The sequence below is a fragment of the Lissotriton vulgaris genome, chromosome 11, assembly GCF_964263255.1.
Source record: "Lissotriton vulgaris chromosome 11, aLisVul1.2, whole genome shotgun sequence".
Classification (NCBI taxonomy): Eukaryota; Metazoa; Chordata; class Amphibia; order Caudata; family Salamandridae; genus Lissotriton; species Lissotriton vulgaris.
Window position 1 is genome coordinate 421,670,277 of NC_141699.1, and position 26,158 is coordinate 421,696,434.

At 44.5% G+C, this 26,158-nt stretch overlaps 1 protein-coding gene across 1 annotated transcript; it reads right to left on the minus strand.

Annotated features, from left to right (window-relative positions):
• Nucleotides 1–233: 233 nt before the first annotated feature.
• LOC147679924 (gastrokine-1-like) lies at nt 234–26,158 on the minus strand. Its single transcript, XM_086943493.1, has 6 exons — nt 26,112–26,158; nt 24,152–24,205; nt 21,898–22,035; nt 3,149–3,259; nt 1,033–1,177; nt 234–480 (listed from the first exon to the last, which is right to left on the minus strand). Exons 1-6 carry the CDS (start codon nt 26,121–26,123, stop codon nt 389–391), a joined length of 552 nt encoding a protein of 183 aa, XP_086799619.1. The 5' UTR covers nt 26,124–26,158; the 3' UTR covers nt 234–388.

The window sequence follows — 26,158 nt, forward strand, 5'->3', positions numbered from 1 at the left end:
GGAGATGCCCAGGAGGGATCATCTCACAGGGAAAGCCAGGATGGGTTCCCCAGCGGTATACAGTGCCGGGAAGCCCTTTTGCTGGGGCAGCTGTGCGCTTTACAAGTATACAACATTTAACAATGATTTTCTCTGATCAGAAGTTGCTCTCATTACAGAAAAAGTTGGAGATCCTGCTTCACACAAACAAGTTCACATTCAGTGTCAATAAATGTTAATAAGACACAGATGGATGAAATGCTACAATAGATTTATTTGCAGATATTTGAGTCACACAGCTCAGGAGTAGAAGTAAAATAGACAAGCGGCTAGTAAACATGCGATATCACTGGTAAAAACAAAATGGCTGACAGGAATCTGAAAGGTCTGATTTTCACAGAATCTGGACTTAGAACCCGACTCCTCCACAAAGACTGATATTTATGAGGAAGAGAAGGTCAGCCCGTACACAGCCACCGATTCCAAAAAAGAAACTGTTCCCTGTAGAGGAAAGAAAGGAAAAATGTGACCCCTTCAGAGGACTTAACAAATGTAAAGAGCACTCATTACTAGGTTAGAAACCTGCTAGGTAACCCCAATTAACCACAGAAAAACTACATGGCAATGCATCAAACTGGGTCCTGCACAAAACATAGGAACATTAATACTGGAAAGTCTGCTCACAGCTCACGTAAGGCGTGCACATATAATATGCATGTGGCCAAACCCTTTATCAAAGAAGAGAACAGAATACCAAACTCTGACTTTTTTGATTATAAGTTTAAGATGCGTTAATCCAAACTAGATTGGACTATCAAGAAACTGCGTTGTCCTCCATAGGAGGCCATTGCCTCTGCAAAGCCAGTGTAGCAGACATGTTAGGATAACCCCAATTCTTAAGGCTAACTGTCCCCTAGGTTGTATTTATCAATGTGACTGTCACACAGATTCGGTATACTCTTTAAAAAAAAACACTTGTTTGGGCTGCTTCTAAAATGTGCAGGCCTCCTCTGACAGTTTTGCCGCTGAGTAATGTAGCTGCAGGATACTCACCACGATCTTCCTCTGCAAGGTAGGATGGCACTCCCCGGCACATGGCCTCAATGGGTTTTCCATACTGTGCAAAGTTCTCGGCTTTAGCGCTGGTGACCGTATATTGCAAGGAACGAGGGGGTGGTCCAGCAGGAGCCTTTTGATCCTGTAGGGAGTCAGAGATAAAATCAAATAACAGGTTTTACTGCTGTCCTTCCCCCTCTCCTCCCACCTTGTCTCTCTCCTCCTTTCCTGCTCTCTCTTGATTTTTCCTCATAGCATATCTTCTAGAGATCTAGCCTCATCATGACTCCTCTACTTGGAAATGCCCACCATTAACTTTTCCAAATGGGACACAATTCAATCTCCAAGTGTAAACTAGAAACAGTAAACTAGATATAGCCCGCATAACTGGACATAATGCTCCAGATGAAGGCACCTGAAAGGCTCAGAGTCCTGCAGATATGGCTTTAGAACTTGATACAATACATAGACGCCACACACAGAACTGGACACGATGCTCCAGGGAAAGCCTTCAGAGCTTCACACAGTACCCCAATTATGCCCTCAAAAACTTTACCTGATACATCAAATTTGGCCCACAGAACTGAATATATTCCACAAACTGCATCTAGAGCATGATACAGTTCACTAGTGGTTGTATTACTTATTGGGGTCACTGTCGTAACATGTGCCTGACATACTCATAACTGGGTGCACTGGCACAGAGTGAGACAGCGCATCCTTTTACAGAGCATGCATCCACTGTGTAGAGTACAGGACCAAACTTTCACATGCACTCTGAGCACACTGTGACTGGAAGCAAGCTAGATGTTTGAAACTGAATTTATCCCTTTCAATGCAGGTGGCATCCCAGTCTGTGTTTCAGTCTGACTAGAATATTATATATTGTTTGTTTGACGCGTGCACACCTAGATTTCAATTGAGTTAAATGCTCCAATAGTTAATTCGAAGGGTGCTCCTCTGGTATCGCCCTCCACCCGTTAGGCGAATGAGAACAACTGTGAGATAAGCGTGGTCAGTTAAGAACTGATAACATCCCATAGGGCACACCAATGTTTAGGAAATAATCCTCCTCTGTTCATTACACAGATCACATAAGTTCGTTTTTAAAGATTTATTCTTCATTAATTCATCTTTGATTCAGATAAATCATGTTTTTTTTCCAAAGACAAGTGATGCCAATTATGTTGAGAAACATTCTCTCTCATTCCATTTCATATTCGCTCCAATGCATTTCGGGCATTGCCCTTCGTCGGGGAGCATTAAATGAAAGGCGGCAAGGTTTGGACTGGCATCATCGCGAGGCTGGTTACTAGCCTCGCGATGATTTATCTGATTCAAAGATGAGTTAATGAAGAATAAATCTTTAAAAACGAACTTATGTGATCTGTGTAATGAACAGAGGAGGATTATTTCCTAAACATCAGTCTGACTAGTGACACCACTGGAGGTGCAGGTGGGTACAATTAGTGACAGCATCTGCCTGTTGGGGTATGTCTGGGGGGTTCCTGGGATCCTTGTTCCTTTTTATAATGCACACCCTGACAGGTGCACTGATTCCATGCCACCTGTTTATGGCGTATATCCAGTGTGCTTGGTTACAGCTCCATTGCCTCTGTATCTGCATCTGTTATATGGCTCAGGCACAAAGGCAAAGCTTCCCCTCAATTCCATGGGGCACACACTCACACAAAACGGGCAACTGCATGATCAGCATTATAGAAGGGTCAGCACAAGAGCAGTGACTCCCTTTTATAATGTCTCAATGCTCTTGGAGCTCAATATGTGTAAAAACCCCTTCTGCCACTGGAGCACTGGTTGTGATACAACCACAGAAGTGCTCATACTGCAGGTACGACTTTCAGTGCTGCACATAAGAGTCCAGTACTGACTGAGTGTGTATGAGTGTGCAGCATGAGTTTGTGGTTTTTATGTGAAGTATCCTTGGGTTACTCTTGTCTTATTCGTCAATTTTAGGAATAAGCTAGGAGTACTCTTGGTGAATGAGTGGAATTTGGAAGTGACGGGACTCCGCTGGGGTTAAATCACTCCTACGCACACCATATTCTTAGAGTCCCAGGCCCACTGAATATCCCACCAACCCCACTGTCACCTTCTTCTCCTTGGTGAGGCGAGCGAGCTCCTGGATACTGGGCACCACATTCTTGTTCATCCTATGGATGTAGCAGGACTTCTTGGCAAAAGGCCTGAGTGCAATGAATCCCTGGAAGATAGAAAACCCTTGATCAACATAATGCCTTGTGTACACATGACTGGTGTATGAAATGGGCTTATTGTAGAATTTGGAGGGAAAAGATGCATTCTGAACTGCACTGAACTGATGGGAAACCCCCCAAAACACTTGAGAGATAGCTTGTTGTGTTTGCTGCAGAGGTATATGCATTCTATTCAGGTCAGTGGTTCGAATCCACACAATGATGACTCATGGCAGGATTCCATGTTACAGCGTGTGCTCTAGTAAGGAAGGTGGGGAAAAACCACAAAACTGCATCTGCACATAGGGCTTTGAACCAGCACCATTTTTTATTATTACTCCAAGTTTGCAGTGTCGAGCAGGACTGTGGCACTCAATGGGAAATTAGGAAGGAGTGAGTCTGTTAGCAGCCCATGCTGTCCATTACTCCCTGGTTGCACCCCTGCTTTCACCGCAGTACGAACAGGAACAGTGACATCTTGGCTTTAATGCAAGGCCATTTACATTAATATAATTTTTTTTAGTCAAAGGCATACAAGAATACATGTCTGCGCTGTGTTTTTAGGGTTGCGAAGAAGAGCATATGTAGTAGTATTTTATATTTTATACCTAGTAGAGCCAGTAAAATATGTGAAGATTCTTGAAAAACCTCCATTACCACAGCCAATGTACTAATTCTGTTAACTTTGAAAGTGTTAAAGTCTGATTCTGTCCTGCAGGAATTCGAACCTGTGATCAGCAGATTATGCCGAGATTTAAGCAAGATGTATCACAGACTGTTTAACTGAGACTGGAACTACTTGTGACCTGCATTTTACATCTGGGTCTAGGCAGCACACACACAACTCAACTGTCCTAAAGACACTGAAACCTGTCAGCGTGAAGAATTAAAAATTCCTTGCAGAAGAGTCACATTGACAACCTGAAGTACGCTGATGCTTCCTTGTAACCTGCAGGCTACACAAAATTCTCTTTACTGGGAAAATCCATCCAGTGAGCTACCTTACTAGCACAACCTACTTTAGTGGCATTTGGAAATGTGGTGTGCACATTAAACACAAATATATGCTGTAGTTGCACTAGCTTGACATGCTATCAACCTTGGAGAAGTTTAATGTTGATCCAATTCTGAGATACCGTAGGAGTGCATCATAATCATGTGTAGTCAGCACTCAGATATATTCTGTGTGATCAATGTTCCTAAGGGAAATGGAGTATTGCATATTTAAAGCACTCCATGTGAAGAATTCTGTGTATAGAGTGTGACTAATAGAGATCTATATAACATTTCCATATTAATATGACAAAGTTAATGTAAAATGTGTTGCATTGTGAGGTCAATAAAATAGAATGTGCATGTGTAGACTAATGTTTGAACATGTATATGTGTAAGAGGAATTATTTCTATGTAGGCACATTTAGAATGCTATCTCTGTAGTTCTTCATGATGTATTCATGTACTAAGAAGCTGCATTTATTATGAGTGTAGAAATGTGCATGTATTCTGTAAAACTGGGCATTGCAAAGGTTGAGTAGAGTGGACCTTGAAAAACCCGTTCAATTCAAGTTCACGTTTAGTCTAACATGTAATTCATATTTAACCTTCAATGTAGTATGTATTTGCTTGTATTTTTATTTCCACTGCAGGTGTGGACAAGGCCTCATTAGTTGGCATAGATTGTTTTCATTAGATAGCAAGTTAGGAGAAGATTAAGTCTGGCAAGGAAAAGTGCAGTATTGAGCAAAGAGACTAGTTCTCATGGAGGAGGAGAAGAATGACCAAGGATGAATGAAGTTGCAACTTGTCAATTTGGGAAAGGTGGTGCAAGTATCCAGTTGTGCCGGAGTACTGAAAAAGTACTAGCAAAATTCTCATAGGATTGTCTACCTTGAATACAATTGGTATTTTATGCTGTAGGTCAGTGAGAAACAGAGAGACATTTAAGACTTCACTGGGAGGAGATCTATGTGTCTCTTTGTGTGGCTTTATGCTACGTGACCCATGGTTGGAGGGCCTTCTACTGAAGACTCCGACAGCTGACACCTTTCTAATTTCACCTTTACTAAATGCTTTTAAGTTTAGGGTTGCCTCTTTAAGGTAGTCTAGGGAGAGATAGCTTGCTAATGCTTACCTTGGAGAGCGATTTGATGCAGTTTAAAACTTAATTCTTTTTCCTGATCATTTGCATTGTTCATTGTCTTCTTTGTATTATATAGGGTAAATCTCTTCAGGATGTTTGGGCTTATTGTGGTTGTTCTGTATTTCTATATGATAATGTTAAGGCTGGTCTATATTGACTTGTTTCTAAATTTATAATTAAACCCTACTAAACTCAGATTTAGTTGTCTAGTGGATTATTGTGTGACCAAATTAGTTACACTGTATTGCGATTTAACTGTGATTATTTTCTCTCTTTTATCTCTCAAGGTGCTACCAAGACATCGGTCCGGAGATAAATGTTTATGGGGGCCTAAGCTCCTGCCCCCTCTTTAAAACTATACAGGCAATATACCTTCAACCGAGCACCATAACAGCATCTGACCATTCTCCTCTTCCAAAGAAAAGAAGCACATATGCCCAAGTGACACTCGACTGCTATTCACTGATATCCCTATGTATCCAGAGATATCCTTATGCATTATGCAAAAACACTGGTAAAACCACAATGAAAGAAAATAACTCTTACTGGTGGAAACAGATAAACACCTTCTACTGAATTTTTACACTGTTATGGATTTCTTGTTCGAAGCGGGAGGCGGGAACACACAATGTGGGATATTTTTGAATCACACACATGCACTATCCAATGCAAATTGAGCAATAGTGAAAATATGCTATTTCTGACTTATCAAGGATGCCCTCAACATAATATGGCTTTTTGTACATCTTTGCAACAATTACAAAATGATTAACAACAATGTGTATGCGTTTTGATGTTTAGATACAACGATTTTCAACTTTTTCCTTTTAAGTGCCTAGTATTTCTCCGGAAAATCATCTCTAGAAACTTGTGCTACCAAAACATTTAGACCAAAATATCAAGTTGATAAGTATAGATAGCTAATAATGGGTTGACTTTAATTGACTGCACATACATATGCCTTGACTATTTATATCTTCTTGATACATTAATGTGTAGTTCTGAATAATACATCTATGCACATAGCTTCTCTCAATTGTGCTCCCCAATATTTTGGTCACAATGTTTTGATAGCAGAATGTTTCTGTAGTTGATCTAACATACGACTGTTTTACTTACTGTGCAGAGATTAAAGGTTTATAAGAATGGCTTTTATATTTGATCTACCCTCTGGGTTTGCATTCTAGAAAGTATGAGATTATTAAAATCATAACTGATCATTTGCTACTGCTTTTATTCTGTCACTGAGTAGCAGAATGACCGGTTACACATTAATATCAGAAAAAGAAGTCAGTACCCCTAGCACAACACGTGCCAAACATCCAAAGTTCAAGTCATTCAATGCATTGTGTAATGATGGGTCCCTGTGAGTAGTAAAATGATGAAATGTTGATAAAATGTGCAGAGGATAATGGTGAAGATATGCCGCATCTTCCAAATACCAGATGGAGTGATGCTTTTAAGCATAGCTGCCGAGTGGATCCAGCCGCTCAGGCTACTTCAGCAGCTACACTGGCAATTCTGGGTTTTGTGAGCCCGTGTTTACTTTGGTTAAAGAAATGTTACCATTTCCTGAGGCCTATATAATTTTGTTAACAAATTAGGCCTGGATAGAATTTATACATTTGATAATGGGGCAGATTGGCAGCTATGAATATCTATACATTGGAGAAGTGTGGCTCAATGGTTAGAGCGGCAGAACCTGATGCAGAGGTCTAGCCCGGGACCAGGGTTCAATTCCCTGCCTCGGCGGGTCTTGGGCTCAAAAAATTCCACGGACCTGATAATTCTCACCTCGGTGCCTATTCTAATCATTGAGTCCCACTCTGCAACTCTGGTCAATAGCTTGCTTAATCTCCACAACGGCCCCCACAATGCTAAGGATGCCTGGCCTCCACCTTGGGGATGCCCAGGAGGGGACTCCTCACAGGGAAAGCCAGGATGGGTTCCACAGCGGTATTTGTACCAGCGCCTTAAGACCCTTGCGGGTGAGTAGTGTGCTATACAAGTATCAATTTACATTTACATATATATTGGCAGCACAACTGAAACACGTGCACAGAAGAGCGGACACAGTCATCAGTGAGAATACTGGAACAGGTTTCAGGTGTTTATGAAAGCAGGAATAGGAAATTATGTGGTGCATCATAGGTTAATATGTCCACCAAGTGTTGTTTTGTGGACAGTTTGGAGTTGCAATTTCTGCTAAATGTGCAGTATTTAAGAGAGATAAAGTAGGAAAAACTGTGTGCAGATGAAGATTTTGTAAACAACATATGATGTTAATTACGTCTTGGGATTTTAATAGTGGCCTACCAGCCAAAGGCGGGGGGGGGAGAGAGAGAGAGAGAGAGAGAGAGAGGGAGGGAGGGAGGGAGGGAGAGCGAGAGAGAGAGAGAGGGAGAGAGAGAGAGAGAGAGAGAGAGAGAGAGAGAGAGAGATGGGCAGTGAGATGGGCAGTGAGTATGAGAGGGAAAGTGGTGGAGTCAGGGTTGTTCTAAACTAGATAGGTAGATTCATGCAAAACAAAGCTATCAGAAGCCTATGGAAAACACTGCCAATGAAGAGAACAGCATACACATCCAGCAATGAATGTTATATAGTGATATTAATGTATATAATAATTAAATCAATGTAATATATGAATGTTAATTAAATATATATTATAACATTTTGTTAAAATATGTATTATTTTGCATAGCTTCAAAATGGAGAGGTGGGGTATGGACAAGACATTATTGTTATAATGTTCTAGCCTGGCATTCGTGGGTTCGGTAGTCTAGGATGCAAGGATGTACAGAGCTCATCTCTGGGCATGACTTCAGGCACAACTTCCTGCTCTTTATTACCTGGCAGAGAAATCAAGATTCTGACATGAAAGGGGAAGGGCTGACATTGTTAATGCATTCTGTGGGAGTATGAAATGTCTTAGTTTCTGGTAGGAAAGGTTGCCCCTGAGCACTCTTAGAGCCTGATTACAAGCCTGGCTTTCTTGCGACCCCCAGATATGCGGTGGCAAAGGAGTGGCAGTCCACCGTTTTGCTGATTATAACATTCTAAATCATAGCAGTGGACCACCGGCAGTACCAGGGAACAGCCATTCCCTGGTGGTGGTGCAGGAGTCCTACAACACATTATGATGAGCATGGACTGGCGCAGTCCCGCTCAGCATATTTTGAGTTCCTTGACCGCCAGCCTTTTCATGGTGGAGTCCCGCCATGAAAAGACTGGCTAGGCAGAAACAAAGGGGGCCCTGCAGGGCCCCAAGATCCCCCTGCCTGATACATTCACCTGAATTCCCCACAGTTCCAGCACAGCATGTACATCACCGCCCATGCCGTCCTGGAACGTTTTGCCCATTACCATTGGGGTGCCTGTTTTCAATGCACCGCCATGGGAAAGGCAAAGGACCGCCCACCGTATTAGCAATTGTACTTTTACAACTCGTAATACGGCTTGCTGTCCATGCGTGGGTTTGGCCAGTAGAGGTGTGCCTTTGCGCTAAACGTGTAATCATGCCCTTAGTTTTTGTAGCCAGGAGAACAGATGCATAGCCTTGATCCCTTAATCCCTTGAAATTCAATACTTTGCAAAGCTCTCCCAGAGAAAACTGGGCTCGATTAAGTAAGGACCCCTCTGATGTGCAGCATAATTTTACACCTGAAATACATATAAGCATTGTCCAGTGGGCCATGCGTCATGAAAACCCAGGATTGTTATGGCCACTCTCTAACACTAAAGCCTATTTGAGGTACACAATTTGGGTCAATGAAACTACAACTAAGACTTTATTGCTAACATTTATCGGATTTCATCAGGGCTAAGGCTTCCTGTCTATGCACCTCCTTCTAAGGTGATGTGTGAACACTGCAATACTTGCAACTTCTATTTCTCTAAATCTACCTGTTGTGCATCTCTCTACAATGGATGCAGTCGTATGTCAACAAAGCTTTCAATAGCTAGGCCATTTGGACATAAGTCAAATTTTTTCCCCTTGTCCACATATTATTATGTGAGGAGAAGTTGAACCCTGTCTGTCAATGCTCTCCAAAGCAATGTCAAAGAAGCTGCTAATCTGTAGGGTCGGAGTGTGGCTCAATGTAGGCCTTTACTACTGGGACATCAGTGTATAATGTTGGTCAGCACAGAGGTTCAACTTCAGAGTAGTCTTAATGTCTCAGTACTTGAACGTCAGTATAAAGTGCAGGGTAATCTAGGCGATGGTCCAGCACTTGGTTATCAGTACATGTTGCTGCTGTGTAAAATGTAAACACTCAATGTCTCAGTGGACAGCTGGCTGTGCATGTTGCAGAATTTAATATTGCTCAATATAACTTATGCAAGTGTCACAGAACAAGGATATCAGTCAAAGGCAGAAGTGAGGAGCATTGTCGTAGCTTTACGGTCGACCTTGTAGAGGATAGCAGTGCTTAGTCTACATCAGCATTGAAGTGTAGCATAGAAGTGTATGAGAGTCTTGTGACTGTCTAACCAAGAATATGAATGTATGGCGCCTGCCAGAATGGAGGTGAATTGTGAGATATCTGTGAACCTCGTTGCACTGAAATATCAATGCACTGTCCAAGTCAGTGTAGAGCTGCATCATGAGAGTTTGCGAGCTCCTCAGAAACGAGCTAAAACTGAATAGTACAGTTCAGTATGAGCACAATATGAGAGGCATATGAATGTCTCAATATTCACATATAAGTTTATACAGAGGTGCTCTATTAGGACTTGTAGATGTTTCATACCTTGAAGAGTAGTACCTGGTGAAATTCAGGGTGAAGGTGTATGCACACTCCCAAAACATAATATGATAAAACTAGAGACATATTTTTAAGATACGAAATGCAGGTTGAACATGACATGAAGTATTACCAGATCGCGATTCCTTAGATGTGTGATCCTATTGGCCTCTGTCCATGCTCAACACATGACTGCAGGATTTTAGGAAAGGTGATAGCAAACAGATTGACCCAAGTGATTTCACACTGATGCACCTTGATCCAAATGGGTTTATCCCAGGGAGGAATACATTCCTGAATCTGCGACGACTGTTTGTTATGTTATGTTATGTTAAGGCATCTTATATAGCGCAACAGCTGCCCCAGCAAAGAGGCGTCCCGGCGCTGCGAGCAGCAAAACACAGGAGAGAGACCTAAGCTGCAGGGAAGAGGTAGGTTTTGATCACCTTACGAAACATCAGATAATTGTCCAAACATTGGATCTGGGAAGGAATGGAATTCCAGAGTTTAGCCGCAAGGCTACGAAAGTCAAGTCAAGTCAAGTCAATAAATTTATATAGCGCGCTACATACCCAGAGGGTCTCAAGGCGCTTGAAGAGGGGTGGGGAATTACTTCTCGAATATCCAGGTTTTAAGTTGCTTTCAGAATGCTAGGTGGTTTTGAGTGAGGCGAAGGTGCATGGGAAGTGAGTTCCAGGTTTTGGCCGCTAGGTAGGAGAATGATCTTCCTCCCATGGTGGTTTTGTTGACGTGGGGAATAGCAGCCAGGGCTTGGTTGGAAGAGCGCAGCTGGCGGGGGGGGGGGGTGTAGAAGGAAAGACGTGTATTGAGGCATTCGGGTCCAAGTTCGTAAAGAGCTTTGTGTGCGTGGGTGAGGAGGCGGAAAGTTATCCTCTTATTGACGGGGAGCCAGTGGAGGTCTTTCAGGTGACCAGAAATGTGTTCTTTACGCGGGATGTCTAATATGAGTCTGGCTGATGCGTTCTGGATGCGTTGGAGTTTTTTCTGAAGTTTTGCGGTGGTACCTGCGTAGAGGGAGTTTCCGTAGTCCAGGCGGCTTGTAACCAGTGAGTGGGTGACCGTTTTACTAGTTTCGGTGGGGATCCAGCGAAATGTTTTTTTGAGCATGCGAAGAATGTTGAAGCAAGATGAAGAGACGGCGTTGACTTGTCTGGTCATCGAGAGTGAGGAATCCAGGATGACGCCCAAGTTCCGTGCGTGATCCGTCGGGATGGGTGCTTTTCCAAGGGCTTCTGGCCACCAAGAGTCGTCCCAGGCGGAGGGGGAGGTGCCTAAGATGAGGACTTCTGTTTTGTCTGAGTTCAGTTTCAGACGGCTATGCTTCATCCATTCGGCTACCTCTTTCATTCCTTCATGTAGGTTGGTTTTGGCGATGTTTGGGTCTTTGGTGAGTGAGAGGATCAGTTGAGTGTCATCAGCGTAGGAGATGATGTTGAGGTTGTGTTGGCGTGCGATGGTCGCGAGGGGGCTCATGTATATGTTGAAGAGGGTGGGGCTGAGTGAGGATCCTTGTGGCACGCCGCAGATGACTTCAGTGGACACTGACTTGAATGGTGGGAGGCGTACTCTCTGAGTTCTTCCGGCAAGGAATGAGGTGATCCATTCCAGTGCTTTTCCTTGGATTCCGATGTTTCTGAGTCGTTGTAACAGGGTGTTATGACAGACTGTGTCGAAGGCTGCGGAGAGGTCGAGGAGGATGAGGGCGACTGTGTCTCCATTGTCCAGTAGAGTTCGGATGTCGTCTGTTGCTGCGATGAGTGCGGTCTCAGTACTGTGTTTGGCTCGGAAGCCGGACTGTGAGGAGTCGAGGGATTTGTTGGCTTCGAGGAAGGCGGCGAGCTGGTTGTTGACAGCCTTCTCGATGACCTTGGCCGGGAAAGGGAGGAGCGAGATGGGGCGGTAGTTTTTGAGTTCGGTGGGGTCAGCTGTGGGTTTTTTCAGAAGGGCGCTGAGTTCGGCGGGTTTCCAGCTTTCTGGGAAGGTGCCGGAGTTGAGGGAGCAGTTGATGACGTTTCGGAGGTGTGGTGCTATGATGGAGTCTGCTTTGTTGAAGATGTGGTGAGGGCATGGGTCTGTGGGGGATCCTGAGTGGATGGAGTTCATCATGCGGACGGTGTCCTCAGTGGAGATTGGGTTTCTGTCATTAAGGATGTTCAAGGGGGGTGGAGGTACAGCGGAGGGTTGGGTGGGTTTGTTTTCGAGTTGGTTGTCGAAGCTGTTGTGGATGTCTGCGATTTTGTCGTGGAAGAACGAAGCTAGGGAGTCGCAAAGAGTTTGAGAGGGGGAGATGTCGTTGGAGTTGGCAGTGGGGTTGGTAAACTCTTTGACGATGTTGAATAATTCCTTGCTGTTGTGGGCGTTTTTGTCTAGTCGGTCTTTGAATGTGGTTTTCTTGGCAGTCAGGATCAATTGGTGGTGTATGCGGGTGGCGTTTTTGAAGGTGTCCCTGGTGTTGGTGTTTGGGTCTTTTTTCCAGGCCTTCTCAAGGGAGCGACAGAGTTTCTTGGATTTCTTAAGATCCTCGTTGAGCCAGGGGGCGTTTTTGCTGCCTGGTTTGATTTGACGTTTTTTTAAAGGTGCTAGGTTGTCGGCGGTGTTGGTTAGCCATTGAGTGAGGTTAATGGCTGCTTGGTTGGGGTTCGATGAGTGGGCAGGGGGGTTTAGAAGAAGCGATGAGGAGATCTGGTCGATGGTGATTTTGTTCCAGTTTCTTCGCAGGGTACGTTGAGGATGGTTGTGGGTTGTGGTCTTATTGTAAATGAAGTGAACGCAGCTGTGGTCCGTCCATTGGAGAGCTGTGGTGTGACTGAAGGAAATATGTTTGCTGGAGGTGAAGATAGGGTCGAGAGTGTGACCTACGTGGTGTGTGGAGGTATTAACAAGTTGTTTGAGTCTGAGGTTGGCGAGATTGTCCAGAAGGGTGGTGATGTTGTTGTCGTTGCTCTTTTCAAGGTGAAAATTGAGGTCTCCCAAGAGGATGTAGTCCTCGGAGGAGAGGGCGTGTTGGGTGATAAAATCAGTGATGACGAAATGACCGTCCGCCAGCACGAACACGTTTTACCCGAGGAATGGTGACCATGCATTGCCCCATGGACCGCAGGGGGCGCCGAGGAGTATAAGGTACTAATAGATTGGCCATGATCCTCGGGGAGGTGGTCTTCAGAATTTTAAAGGCCAGACAGAGGGCCTTGAACTCAATGCACTTGGCCATAGGTAGCCATTGTAGTCGACGAATGGTGCCAGTTGTACGGCAGCTTCTAGGGAGTCCAAGCAGGGCTCTGGCAGCCGCGTTTTGGACTCTCTGCAGACGTGTCTTATTAGCGCCCAAGAGGAGAGAGCTGGCATAGTTCAGCCTTGACAAGATAGCCGCATGGACAATCGTTTGTCGCATGGACGGGTCAAAGTACCCCAGCAGGGGTTTCAGACCCCGGAGTATGTCAAAACAGGTACCAGCCACTTTCTTGGTATGATCCTAAAATAATATAATAATGTGATAATGGAATAGAAGATGATACGATTCTGATCCCTCTAGACATCGAGAAAGCAGTTGATATGTTGGGATGGCTGTTCCTACTCGAATTAATTGTGTTTGAGCCCGAAATTAGATACTTGATTATTCTCTTATACTCTGCCCTGACAGGTAGAGTGCACTCAGGCAGAGACATTTCTGAATCTTTCCCCTTTGGCAGGGGTACCCACTGTCATCCTCAATATTTGTACTAGTCATTAAGCCGCTACCGGCTCCTATTAGGACGAGAGGCCCATAGTGGGGAATAACATGCAATGTCATCTCCCTGTATTTAGATGAGGCACTTCTCAATGGTGGTTAAAAGACCTCCTCAAATGGGGACAGCAGAGACAGATGCATGGGATAAACTAAATGCACAGGGCCTTAGGCGGCTGCCACCATAGGATGACTATGTTACAGCACTAAAATCTAAAACAGACAACAAAACGCCATCATCATCAGGTCTCAGTCAGGATGTGCATGCGATACACCACACACCTTTTGTATTGAGTGTAGTGGGTGCGAACTGTGTTATACACTAAAGAATGGCACCTATGTAACACAACCAAAATTGTAGCGAGGGAGTACACAACTGGTATAGATATGATAACAGTCTATTGTCTATCAGGATAGGAAAAATTGGGATGCAACACCCAGACCCACCATATTGTAGGCTGCAACAGTGGCTAAAACCCGGTTTAATAATTATATTCCTCCAGATAAGAAAGAGTTGTAATAGTTCTGGTTTCATGCTAGTTCAAATGCTGGCCTCAGGACCAAGGGGTTCCCCTGGCTTCTAAAAAAAGGAAAGACTGCATGGGCCTGGATATGGACTGCATGCACAAATGTGCAACCCAACTAACAAGGGGACGTTATTTATTTATTTATTTATTAAGATTTATAATGCACATGGCGGCCACAGCAACGAGACGTCCCAGCGCAACCTGAGACTCAAGAGAAAAGATGAGAGAGCCCAGCCTAAATAACTAAACAGAGAGTGGGAACAGCCAGATTTTTATAGCTTTGCGAAACGCTAAGAGATTAGGCATAGCTCTAATGTGCGCTGGGAGTGAGTTCCAGAGTTTTGCCGCTAAATAGTGGAAGGAACGGCCCCATGCCCTCGCTCTCTGGACCCGAGGAGCACAGACAAGTGAAAGCTCTAAGTATGGGCGAATTTTGAAAATTCGCGGTTTGCGAATTTGCAAAAAAATCTGCGAATTCGCAGATTTCCCCGCAAAATCGCAGATTTTTTGGCAATTGCACTGTACTCAACTGGAGTATTTTCTACTGGCTAATCATTAAGTGCTACCTCGTTGGGTAAATGTATCGTGTTTTTCCTGCACTACAGCTGCGTAAAGGCCCAGAAGAGTTGTCTTCAGTGACCCCGTGTGTCTGTAACTTTGCCAACGCGCCCATAGGCGCCGAGGTCCCTCGAGTGAGCTGTCCATCACAGTGGGGGAAAGGGCGGGAAGAGGTTGCATAGCCTAGTGTGTGTGGGGCCGGGCTTATGTGCAAGTTCACATGCCTCTTGATTATAAAGGGTCAAGACCAATCAGAGCAGCAAATGAGGAGAAAGCAGTAAGTGCTACTTCGTTGGGTAAATGTATTATGCTTTTTCTGCACTACAGCTGCGTAAAGGCCCATAAGAGTTGTCTTCAGTGACCCCGTATGTTTATAACTTTGCCACCGCACCCATAGGTGCCGAGTTCCCTCGAGTGAGCTGTCCATCACAGTGGGGGAAAGGGCGGGAAGAGGTTGCATAGCCTACTGTGTGTGGGGCAGGGCTTCTGTGCGAGTTCACATGCCTCTTGTTTATAAAGGGTCAAGACCGATCAGAGCAGCAAATGAGGAGAAAGCAGTAAGTGCTACCTCGTTGGGTAAATGTATCGTGCTTTTCCTGCACTACAGCTGCGTAAAGGCCCAGAAGAGTTGTCTTCAGTGACCCCGTGTGTCTGTAACTTTGCCACCGCTCCCATAGGCGCCGAGGTCCCTCGAGTGAGCTGTCCATCACAGTGGGGGAAAGGGCGGGAAGAGGTTGCATAGCCTAGTGTGTGTGGGGCCAGGCTTCTGTGCGAGTTCACATGCCTCTTGTTTATAAAGGGTTAGAGACCGATCAGAGCAGCAAATGAGGAGAAAGCAGTAAGTGCTACCTCGTTGGGTAAATGTATCGTGCTTTTCCTGCACTACAGCTGCGTAAAGGCCCAGAAGAGTTGTCTTCAGTGACCCCGTGTGTCTGTAACTTTGCCACCGCGCCCATAGGCGCCGAGGTCCCTCAAGTGAGCTGTCCATCACAGTGGGGGAAAGGGCGGAAAGAGGTTGCATAGCCTAGCGTGTGTGGGGCCGGGCTTCTGTGCGAGTTCACATGCCTCTTGTTCATAAAGGGTCAAGACCGATCAGAGCAGCAAATGAGGAGAAAGCAGTAAGTGCTACCTCGTTGGGTAAATGTGTCGTGCTTTTCCTGCACTACAGCTGCGTAAAAGCCCAGAAGAGTTGTCTTCAGTGACCCCGTGTGTCTGTAACTTTGCCACCGCGCCCATAGGCGCCAAGGTCCCTCGAGTGAGCTGTCCATCACAGTGGGGGAAAGGGCGGGAAGAGGTTGCATAGCCTAGTGTGTATGGGGCCGGGCTTCTGTGCGAGTTCACATGCCTCTTGTTTATTAAGGGTCAGAGACCGATCAGAGCAGCAAATGTGGAGAAAGCAGTAAGTGCTACCTCGTTGGTTAAATGTATCATGCTTTTCCTGCACTACAGCTGCGTAAAGGCCCAGAAGAGTTGTCTTCAGTGACCCCGTGTGTCTGTAACTTTGCCACCGCGCCCATAGGCGCCAAGGTCCCTCGAGTGAGCTGTCCATCACAGTGGGGGAAAGGGCGGGAAGAGGTTGCATAGCCTAGTGTGTGTGGGGCTGGGCTTCTGTGCGAGTTCACATGCCTCTTGTTTATAAAGGGTCAAGACCGATCAGAGCAGCAAATGAGGAGAAAGCAGTAAGTGCTACCTCGTTGGGTAAATGTATCATGCTTTTCCTGCACTACAGCTGCGTAAAGGCCCAGAAGAGTTGTCTTCAGTGACCCCGTGTGTCTGTAACTTTGCCACCACACCCATAGGCGCCAAGGTCCCTCGAGTGAGCTGTCCATCACAGTGGGGAAAGGGCGGGAAGAGGTTGCATAGCCCAGTGTGTGTGGGGCCGGGCTTCTGTGCGAGTTCATATGCCTCTTGTTTATAAAGGGTCAAGACCGATCAGAGCAGCAAATGAGGAGAAAGCAGTAAGTGCTACCTCGTTGGGTAAATGTATCGTGCTTTTCCTGCACTACAGCTGCGTAAAGGCCCAGAAGAGTTGTCTTCAGTGACCCCGTGTGTCTGTAACTTTGCCACCGCTCCCATAGGCGCCGAGGTCCCTCGAGTGAGCTGTCCATCACAGTGGGGGAAAGGGCGGGAAGAGGTTGCATAGCCTAGTGTGTGTGGGGCCAGGCTTCTGTGCGAGTTCACATGCCTCTTGTTTATGAAGGGTCAGAGACCGATCAGAGCAGCAAATGAGGAGAAAGCAGTAAGTGCTACCTCGTTGGGTAAATGTATTGTGCTTTTCCTGCACTACAGCTGCGTAAAGGCCCAGAAGAGTTGTCTTCAGTGCCCCCGTGTGTCTGTAACTTTGCCACCGCGCCCATAGGCGCCGAGGTCCCTCAAGTGAGCTGTCCATCACAGTGGGGGAAAGGGCGGGAAGAGGTTGCATAGCCTAGTGTGTGTGGGGCCGGGCTTCTGTGCGAGTTCACATGCCTCTTGTTTATAAAGGGTCAAGACCGATCAGAGCAGCAAATGAGGAGAAAGCAGTAAGTGCTACCTCATGGGGTAAATGTATTGTGCTTTTCCTGCACTACAGCTGCGTAAAGGCACAGAAGAGTTGTCTTCAGTGACTGCGTGTGTCTGTAACTTTGCCACCGCACCCATAAGTGCCGAGGTCCCTCGAGTGAGCTGTCCATCACAGTGGGGGAAAGGGCGGAAAGAGGTTGCATAGCCTAGTGTGTGTGGGGCCGGGCTTCTGTGCGAGTTCACATGCCTCTTGTTTATAAAGGGTCAAGACCGATCAGAGCAGCAAATGAGGAGAAAGCAGTAAGTGCTACCTCGTTGGGTAAATGTATCATGCTTTTCCTGCACTACAGCTGCGTAAAGGCCCAGAAGAGTTGTCTTCAGTGACCCCGTGTGTCTATAACTTTGCCACTGCGCCCATAGGTGCGAGGCTCCTTGAGTGAGCTGTCCATCACAGTGGGGAAAGGGCGGGAAGAGGTTGCATAGCCTAGTGTGTGTGGGGCCGGGCTTCTGTGCGAGTTCACATGCCTCTTGTTTATAAAGGGTCAAGACCGATCAGAGCAGCAAATGAGGAGAAAGCAGTAAGTGCTGGTCACTGGAAGTACAGGGGTATTGCGTTCGAGAAACTCGTGGATGCCTAGACCCCCATCACGAATTACATGTAATTGTAGACTGTAGATTTGGGGAGAAAGCACACCTGCCTAGCATCGACCGTGCTCACTAGATTCCTGGGCTGATTAATAATGCGTTACAGAATTTGAGCTTCAACTCGGGCACCTGCTTTATTTATACCTGTAAGTGCTTCCTGCTGAGGTTTAATTTTTGTGACAGGAGCCTCTTTGCCTAATTGTAACTATTCTCTGACCCTGCTTCGAGGGTCAGAGCAGGGTCAGAGAATAGTTGCAAGTATGCAACGAGGCGCCGCTCAGGAAGCACTTCCAGGGTTACAGCAGGTGCCCAAGTTGAAGTTAATTTCTTTGTAACCATTTTGTAAATGGTTACAAAGAAATTAGCTTCAACTTGGGCACCTGCTGTAACCCTGTAAGTGCTTCCTGGGCAAAATTCGTCCCACTCGCGGATTCGCAGATTTTGCAGTGATTTTGCACGATTCGCGGATCGCGAAATCGCAGAAAATCCACAAATTCCGCGAGCGGAACGAATTTTCCGCCCATCCTTAGCAAGGGCGGCAGATCTCAATGCTCGCCCAGGCACATACGGTGTCAAAAAGCAAGAAAGCCCCCCCGGGACTTGATGCGTCAAAATCTTATGTGAGATACACAGCACCTTAAACTGAATGCGTTTCTCGATGGGTAGCCAGTGAAGCTTAGGGAGCACATGTGCCACCGAGCAGGATCTAGGTAAGGCCACCAGAAGGCGTGCCACAGCATTCTGGACCCTCTGCAAGCGTTTGATACTGGCCTTATTAGCGCCCAAATACAGAGAGTTACCGTAGTGAAGCCTAGAGAGAATGGACGCTTAAACAATGGTTTGACGAACTCTAGGTGGAAAAAAGCCAAGCAAGGGTCTCAGCCCTCGCAAGAGCCCGAAACAGACAGCGGCAACAACTTTTGTCTGTTTCTCAAATGTTAGTCCGTTGTCAAACCACATGCCCAGGTTCTTCACAGCCTCCCTAGGTGACGGGGCAGTTTGAGACGGCCCGGCCACCACTGCTCAGACCAGAGCTCCCGGTCCTTGCCAAATAGCAAGATCTCAGATTTACTGGCATTTAACTGTAAACAGTTTGCCATCATCCAATCCGAGATAGCTAGCAAATCTTCTTTAAATTTCTCCAAGTTAACACAGCAATTTTTGGAGAAGGCAATTACCAACTGGGTGTCGTCGGCGTCTGACTCCAAGGACAGTCCCCTGCCTTTTGCCACCTCTGCCAGTGGCCTCATATATAGATTGAACAAAAGTGGGTTTAAAATAGAGCCCTGTGGTACCCCCTGGCACAGGGCACATTCCTGGGAGTGGAAAGGTGGTACTGAGATCTGGAACGTCCAGTCTTCCAAAAAGGAGCAGATCCAGTCCAAAGCCCCATGCCTAATCCCAACTTCCCAGAGGCGTTCAGGGAGAATTGTATGGGACACTGTATCGAAAGCGGCGCTTAGGTCCAGCAGGACCAAGGCCGCTGAATCTCCCACATCCAACCTACTCCGAATGGATTCTGACACTGCCAATAGCGCTGATTCAGTGCTATGCCGAGGTCAGAACCCATGCTGTGATGAAACAAAAATACTGTGCTGTTCAATAAATTTGGATAGCATAGAGTTGACATGCGCTTCTACCAACTTGGCCAAAAAAGGTAGCCGGAATATGGGGCGATAGTTGCCGGATCTTCCGGATCAAGAGTGGATTTTTTTATTAAAGGAATAACTTTGGCGTGCTTCCATGCCCTAGGAACATGTAATGTATCATGTATTTTCAGTTCCACAAAACACCTGGGACAGATGTACATTATGTTACAGACATGCATGAAATTTATGATAATGTGCTTACATGCTTTGGCAAACAGTGTGCAACTGCTGTACCAGAAAATCAATAAAGATATACTAGTGAACAAAAACACAACATGAGGCTTTAAATATTCCTAAACCCACTGTACCCCGCCTGCCAAATAACCTTTCTCATATTTTTGCCAAAATTACTTGTTCCTCCTGTATACTCTAAAAACCAAAAAGAACTGTCAATATTTGTAGCTGGATCTGTCATAACATTGGAGCATCATTTATTTCCTATAACAATAAAGATAACTATATTGAAGTCCACAAGCAAATCTCCTGCCTTCCTGGTACTCCAATCCACCACCGTATGTGGGAACTTCAGAGGGCCACAGGCTCCCACTTCCTGCTATCAAAGAGCACCAGGCTTATAATTTCCACCCTCAATTAATGTGGTCTCAGGCTGCTCAAAAATGCAAGGAGGAGCCTATGGTGTTACCCACCGCTCCCATCCTTGTCCAACACTGGTCAAGTGTTATTGTTTAGTGGCTTTGTATGACTGACAAGCATTCTGTGTGCAACCAGGAAGGTGCCCTTTAATACAACTGTGATCATTTACTAAATGAATGGAACATTTATGTAGTGCCTTCCTGAAACTCATTACTGGGTAGTACACAGGTAATTGTCAATGAATCAAGTGAGCGAAAAGTAGTTTTTCATGCTCCCTTTTGAGTGCTGTTGTGTGTGTGTGGCAGTGACTTTCATGTGTTTTGCTCAAGCAATGTGATTCTCCCATCTTCTAAGGCTGAGCATTGAACTATGAAGAGAAGGGGGTCTGGTACCTTAGATCCTTAAACTTCACACCGTTTGATAGATGACTTCATATTTCAAATGTGTGGAAGTGCTGGTAAATAGGAATCTGTGAATTAAACATGGGTTTTACAGATTCAATACTTTGATTTTTCACTATCGGAGCACTGTTACCATTTGCATAAATAATGGTGATATTACGTCATTTAGCTAATAACTTATTCTAGCTTTAACCTAGAAAATAAAAGGGGATTTTTACAATAAAATGTCGGAGTACGGTGTTAGGCCAAAATTCATAGCGCCGTGCTCTGACATTTTCAAACAGAAGTATGTGCCAGAATGCAGCACACATAGAAAGAGCAACATACAAGGAGAAATAATAATATCTCCTCGTATCGCCATCCTAAGACCAGGCATCACCTCATCTACCTTGTTTTTTTGATGCTGCCTCGAGCTTCTAAATATGGAGCAGGGTCAAAAAGCAATGGGTGTTGGTTGGAACGCCCACTGCAACACCCATTGCACGCCCCTTTCACATAAAGTGATGCATGAAAATGGACCTTATTTAGAAGTGGATTAACGTTGCTTAAGCCACAAGGCTTAATGCTGCTTTGTAAATAAGGAGAAGGGATATTGTGACCAGAAAGTCACTAAAAGTGACGTTCTGGTGGCGATATTCGCTTGTAAATATGCTCTAATGAATTCCATTTTGTCTCTTTCAAATTGCATGCAGCTACATACAGGTTTCAAAACATAAGGTAAAATGAAATTATGGTTTATTTATATATTTTACACTCCCTGTGAATCTGAGTATCATTGACATAAGATTGACAAAATAAAGTCCTAACATTAGAAATAGCTTATTAATTGATGTGGAGCCCAGGCCTTGTGCTAACCCATATTCTAAAGTCTCGGTATGGATACTAAAGTTCCGTACTCGAGTAGAATGGTAACTTCTGAGCTAAAGGGTTGGATTCAGACCAAATGAAAAAACACCAACATAATGGCCACAGAGTCCAGTCAATGGCTCAAGAAATGGTGCTCAAGAGAATTGATGGTTCCCAGTAAAGGAGACCCAACATTGCCCTTAAGACGAATGTGTAATATACATGCTATCTACTTTTGTATTTGGTTATTCACATGTTTTTCACGTCGATGCAAAGCCCACACTCTCAGGTACTCACAGTGTTGTAGTCCCAGATGGAGTTCACTGAGTTCCACCCGGCGTTAGTGTTGATATTGGCAATGTTTTTTTCATTGTTGATGTTGACCGTCTGGTGGACGCTGCCGCCATCATTGCCCTGGTTAGTAAGGGTGACAGACTGCCAGAGAAACCAGCAAACCATTAGAAGTTACAACATGATCCTCAGAGCAGCCCTATGCAACCAATTCTACTGTGAAGTGACAAATCAGAAGTGCACAGAAAGTGTCATAGAACCTCCAGATCTAATTTAATAGATAAACTCATTTGAAAAGTGAGCAAAATATCTACAGTGTGGAACTGCTGCGTCTCTTCACATTTAACATTAGAAAGTGCCCGTTGCGCATCTGAGATGAGTTTAATTGCAATGAACCTAAAAAACAATATTATAATTTTAGCAGTGGCACAGACTCTAATCAAAAGCATCAAATCACTGGCGTGTGGGCTGTATTGAATGTACACAGAACAATACTATGGGCCATGTCTTGGCTAAAGGATTAAATCATTAGAGCAATGGGTGCAATAGATGGCACAAGATGCAGACCAAGTAACCAAGTAAGGACCTCTACCATGTACAGATGATGATAGGTGAATGGGATGAGACCACAAAGAGTGCTTGGCAGATATATTACTTGTGTAGCTTTCACCAAGTACAATTTTAGCATTTAGCAGTGCACTGCTTGTTTAGGACACAAAAGTGTGCTTTGGTCTTGTCCGCAAAATTCAAGAGCCACAAATTCACTGGTGTGAACATTTGGCCACATTCTGTGCCCACTCCCACCTCCCAAATCAGCTGTAGGTACATGGTATTTACCCTAATTTGGGAAGTAAGCTTTCTGAGGTCATTGCACCCACCCACCGGCCATACACTGTATATCCAGCGAGTCATTAGTGTGGTGTCACTAACCCCTCTTCCCCAAGATCACCAGTCTAGAGTTTACGGATGCCACAGCCCATGGGCTTCAGCCACGGGCAGTGGTCAGCGGGCCTCTGGGCACTTCTGCCTTCTACCATAACTTTGCTCAGGGCCACAGGACCTCCCAAGGCTGGGCATATCTGGCCACAGATTTTTTTTACTAACGACAAAATGTGAGTTTGCAGCGCCCACCGTGTCTGGGAGTAGTTGGGTATGGATAGAGGGTATGTCTTTGAACCATGCTCAGTGCCAGCTCCTGGTTATCCGAATTACCTCTGTATGACCAAAGGTCAAGTTCAGCAGGTTTGAGATGTAAACTTTCTGATGCATGTGTGCAAGACAAATTGCCCAGCACAGCTGCCCATAATTATTTTCATTGAAACCTGAAATCTTGAGTTCACAACACTCTTTGTGCATGGCCACATTTTATGCCGAGTATGTGAACTACCACAGTCAGCTGTACACTGCCTCTGGATCCAGCCTGCACGGGCACATGCATAGTTTTAGGACGTATGCAGTAGTCTATGAGTTTAGGGACCCTGTATTCACAAACCCATCTGCTGCAGAGGGTAATGGGGACAGGGTGCAGCTTTCGAAAACACTCTTCACTCAGCCCTTTAGTTCCCAAATATATTTTTCCATTGACTAGATTTTGTCCTGCAATCACAAGTTCAAGATTGGCAAAACTAAAACTGAATCTTTTTGTCAAAAAATCTAAGTTCTCACATATTCAAATGTTATTAAAATAAATCAACATGCCACCCACCCAAAACATCATAAATATTTTTAACTAATTATGTAACCAAATGTACGTGTTCTTGCAAAAACTGCTCAACTGATTTTCACACTGTACGTTTGACCTGGCTGCTTCACCTCATTTCAGCTTTGCGACAATCTATTCAGTGTCGTTATACTTTCCTACCTTTCCATATTTATTTTCCTTTTGAGAATAACTATCGGAATTTGTGGACTCCCTATACTTTTGGCCCCTTGACTGACTAAATTATACTCTAGGAACATTTTGTGCTGCTTGCTCATACAGAACCAAACATATTCAAGACTGAACAAAATACATCCAACGAGGAGCACAATATACAAATAATGTCAGACAAGGCATCAATATTATCTCTGATCTAATCAATGTATCTATCTACCTTTTATCAAGAAAACAAATGCATCTGAAATGGTTAGCAGCGTGAATCAAAATAAATACGCAAGGAAATGTCAACATAGTTAGTGATTATCAGGGCCTATCACTGCCAAGACAGCCTACATTCTTAAACAGCTGCATTTGACCATAATCAAATTTTTCTCTACTTACGTCATCAGCCAGGGATGGAATCAACAAGGCTGCCAGAAGGGCAGAGAGGAAGAGCTGTAAGAGACATAAATACACAGATGATCAGACACATAGCACCACTGCAGGAAGACCGATTCTGTTTAGGCTACTTACAACATAAACCATGCACATTAAAGGTGGACCAGCTATGGAATCAATCTAGTCCAGTCAAAGTGGTGGAACCTTATTATTGCTTCATTACCCCTGGCCTTGTTTGTTGTTGGTGGCACCAGCTATTGTGCCCCAATGTTACAGTGGTGCAGTTAGCTTGAAATCAGAAACTGATCAAATATAAATCAAAGTGACAATTTCCACGTCCCACTGCTATGTTTAGGCAATAATCTTACTTTATTCCTTAGGGTATTGGATCTAATGTGGGGTCTGTCCTCTGACAGGGTAGGTAGGCAGGTCTACTGTGAAATAATGGCCATTAGTGAGAGAAGTTTGCACAGTTGATGGTGAAGGGGCATGGTGACACGAAAGAGCAGACAATGCTTTTTGACTAAATACACCTTCACTCTGTCACTCGGCCGTTCTACTACCTGAGGGTCACTTACTTGTTATTTGATCCTTTCCTGGTCCTAATGATTGTTCGGCTGCACCTAGTTAGCATAGGATCTATAGATATAAACTAGTTGACTTCTAACTGCCTAAATAGAGCCATCCAAATGAAAAGACTGTCTTGTTTGGAAGATCTTCCAATTATCTCGTGAGAAAAACATGTATTACAGATTTGGAATTCTCTTCTAGTTGAAACACCTACATTCAAGTCAAACCTTGCCATGAAGTTTTTTCCCAGGTAGCTAATAAAGTATGGAACATTCAAGCCTTTCATCAGAGAACTCAACTGGCTCTATTGTCCTTCAATAGGGCTTTGATAATGCAGCTTATTTGTTTGCACCTAAACTGAGGCCATTACCCACCACAGGGCCCACTACTGTGTTTCCCAAGATGACTTGCTTTTTGTTACGCTATGCCATCATTTCATCACTTCTCCCACTCCCAATAGTCTGCCCCTCAGTGGTTGCATCGTTCCTTCTCATATTCTTCTTCATGTAACTTGTACTTCTGACAGGTGGTGCAGTTCACAGTACATAACATTGTTAAATAAAACAAATTGTTTATTTCCATTCAACTAATATGGAAGCTCGATATCTTTCTTCTGTTTGTCATATGTTACTTAACACAAAACACACAAAGGACATGATCACCTGAACAAGGGGATATACAGAATGTATTGCCCCCAATACATCTGCAAACTCAGGGTTCCAAAGTTTTCAAGGAGTTAATTACTTCCTATGCGGAGGTTTACGCAGTAATGGAGAATACCATATGGGCTTTGGTGCTTAGTACATCAAAATCCACATCCTGTTAAACCCAACCCTTTGCCTCCCTTAAATTCAGGCAGGTTTGACTGAAGAAATTTACTGGGGTTTGTGCAGGGGTTGAAATTTTTTAAAGGAGAGTTGTGATTAGACGCTTACTCGTCAGTTGACAAAGACTAAACCAGGAATACCATGATGAACCATTATTGAGGCATGAAAACCAAAGTGACATACAGCAGATATTCTATATCCATATTCTGAAACAGATTGTAAACCAGGTTTAGTCTTAAAATATTGTGTACTTAATGTAGCTTTAATAAGCAATTCATAAAATGCAGTAAGACACCCTTAACTGTGCACAAGGTTTTTGCTGCCAATCATATGACTTCCAATTGGCCGATGGTATGAGGCCTGTGCTGCATGAGACATGGCTATATACATGAAGATTGGTAGCTCGTCTGTCTTAGCTGTTGTTGTGAAAGTCTGAGAGATAACGCTTTACAGTTCTATATATTAATGTGAGACCCACTGCCTGTCCATGTTACTTTCACCCTCACTCCTAGACCATTCAAACCACTCAGCAATGACACATGTTCGAGTCAGGATCAAATACTTACAGTCAGCTTCATTGTGTTGTGTTGAGAGTCTGTAAAGATCTGCCTGA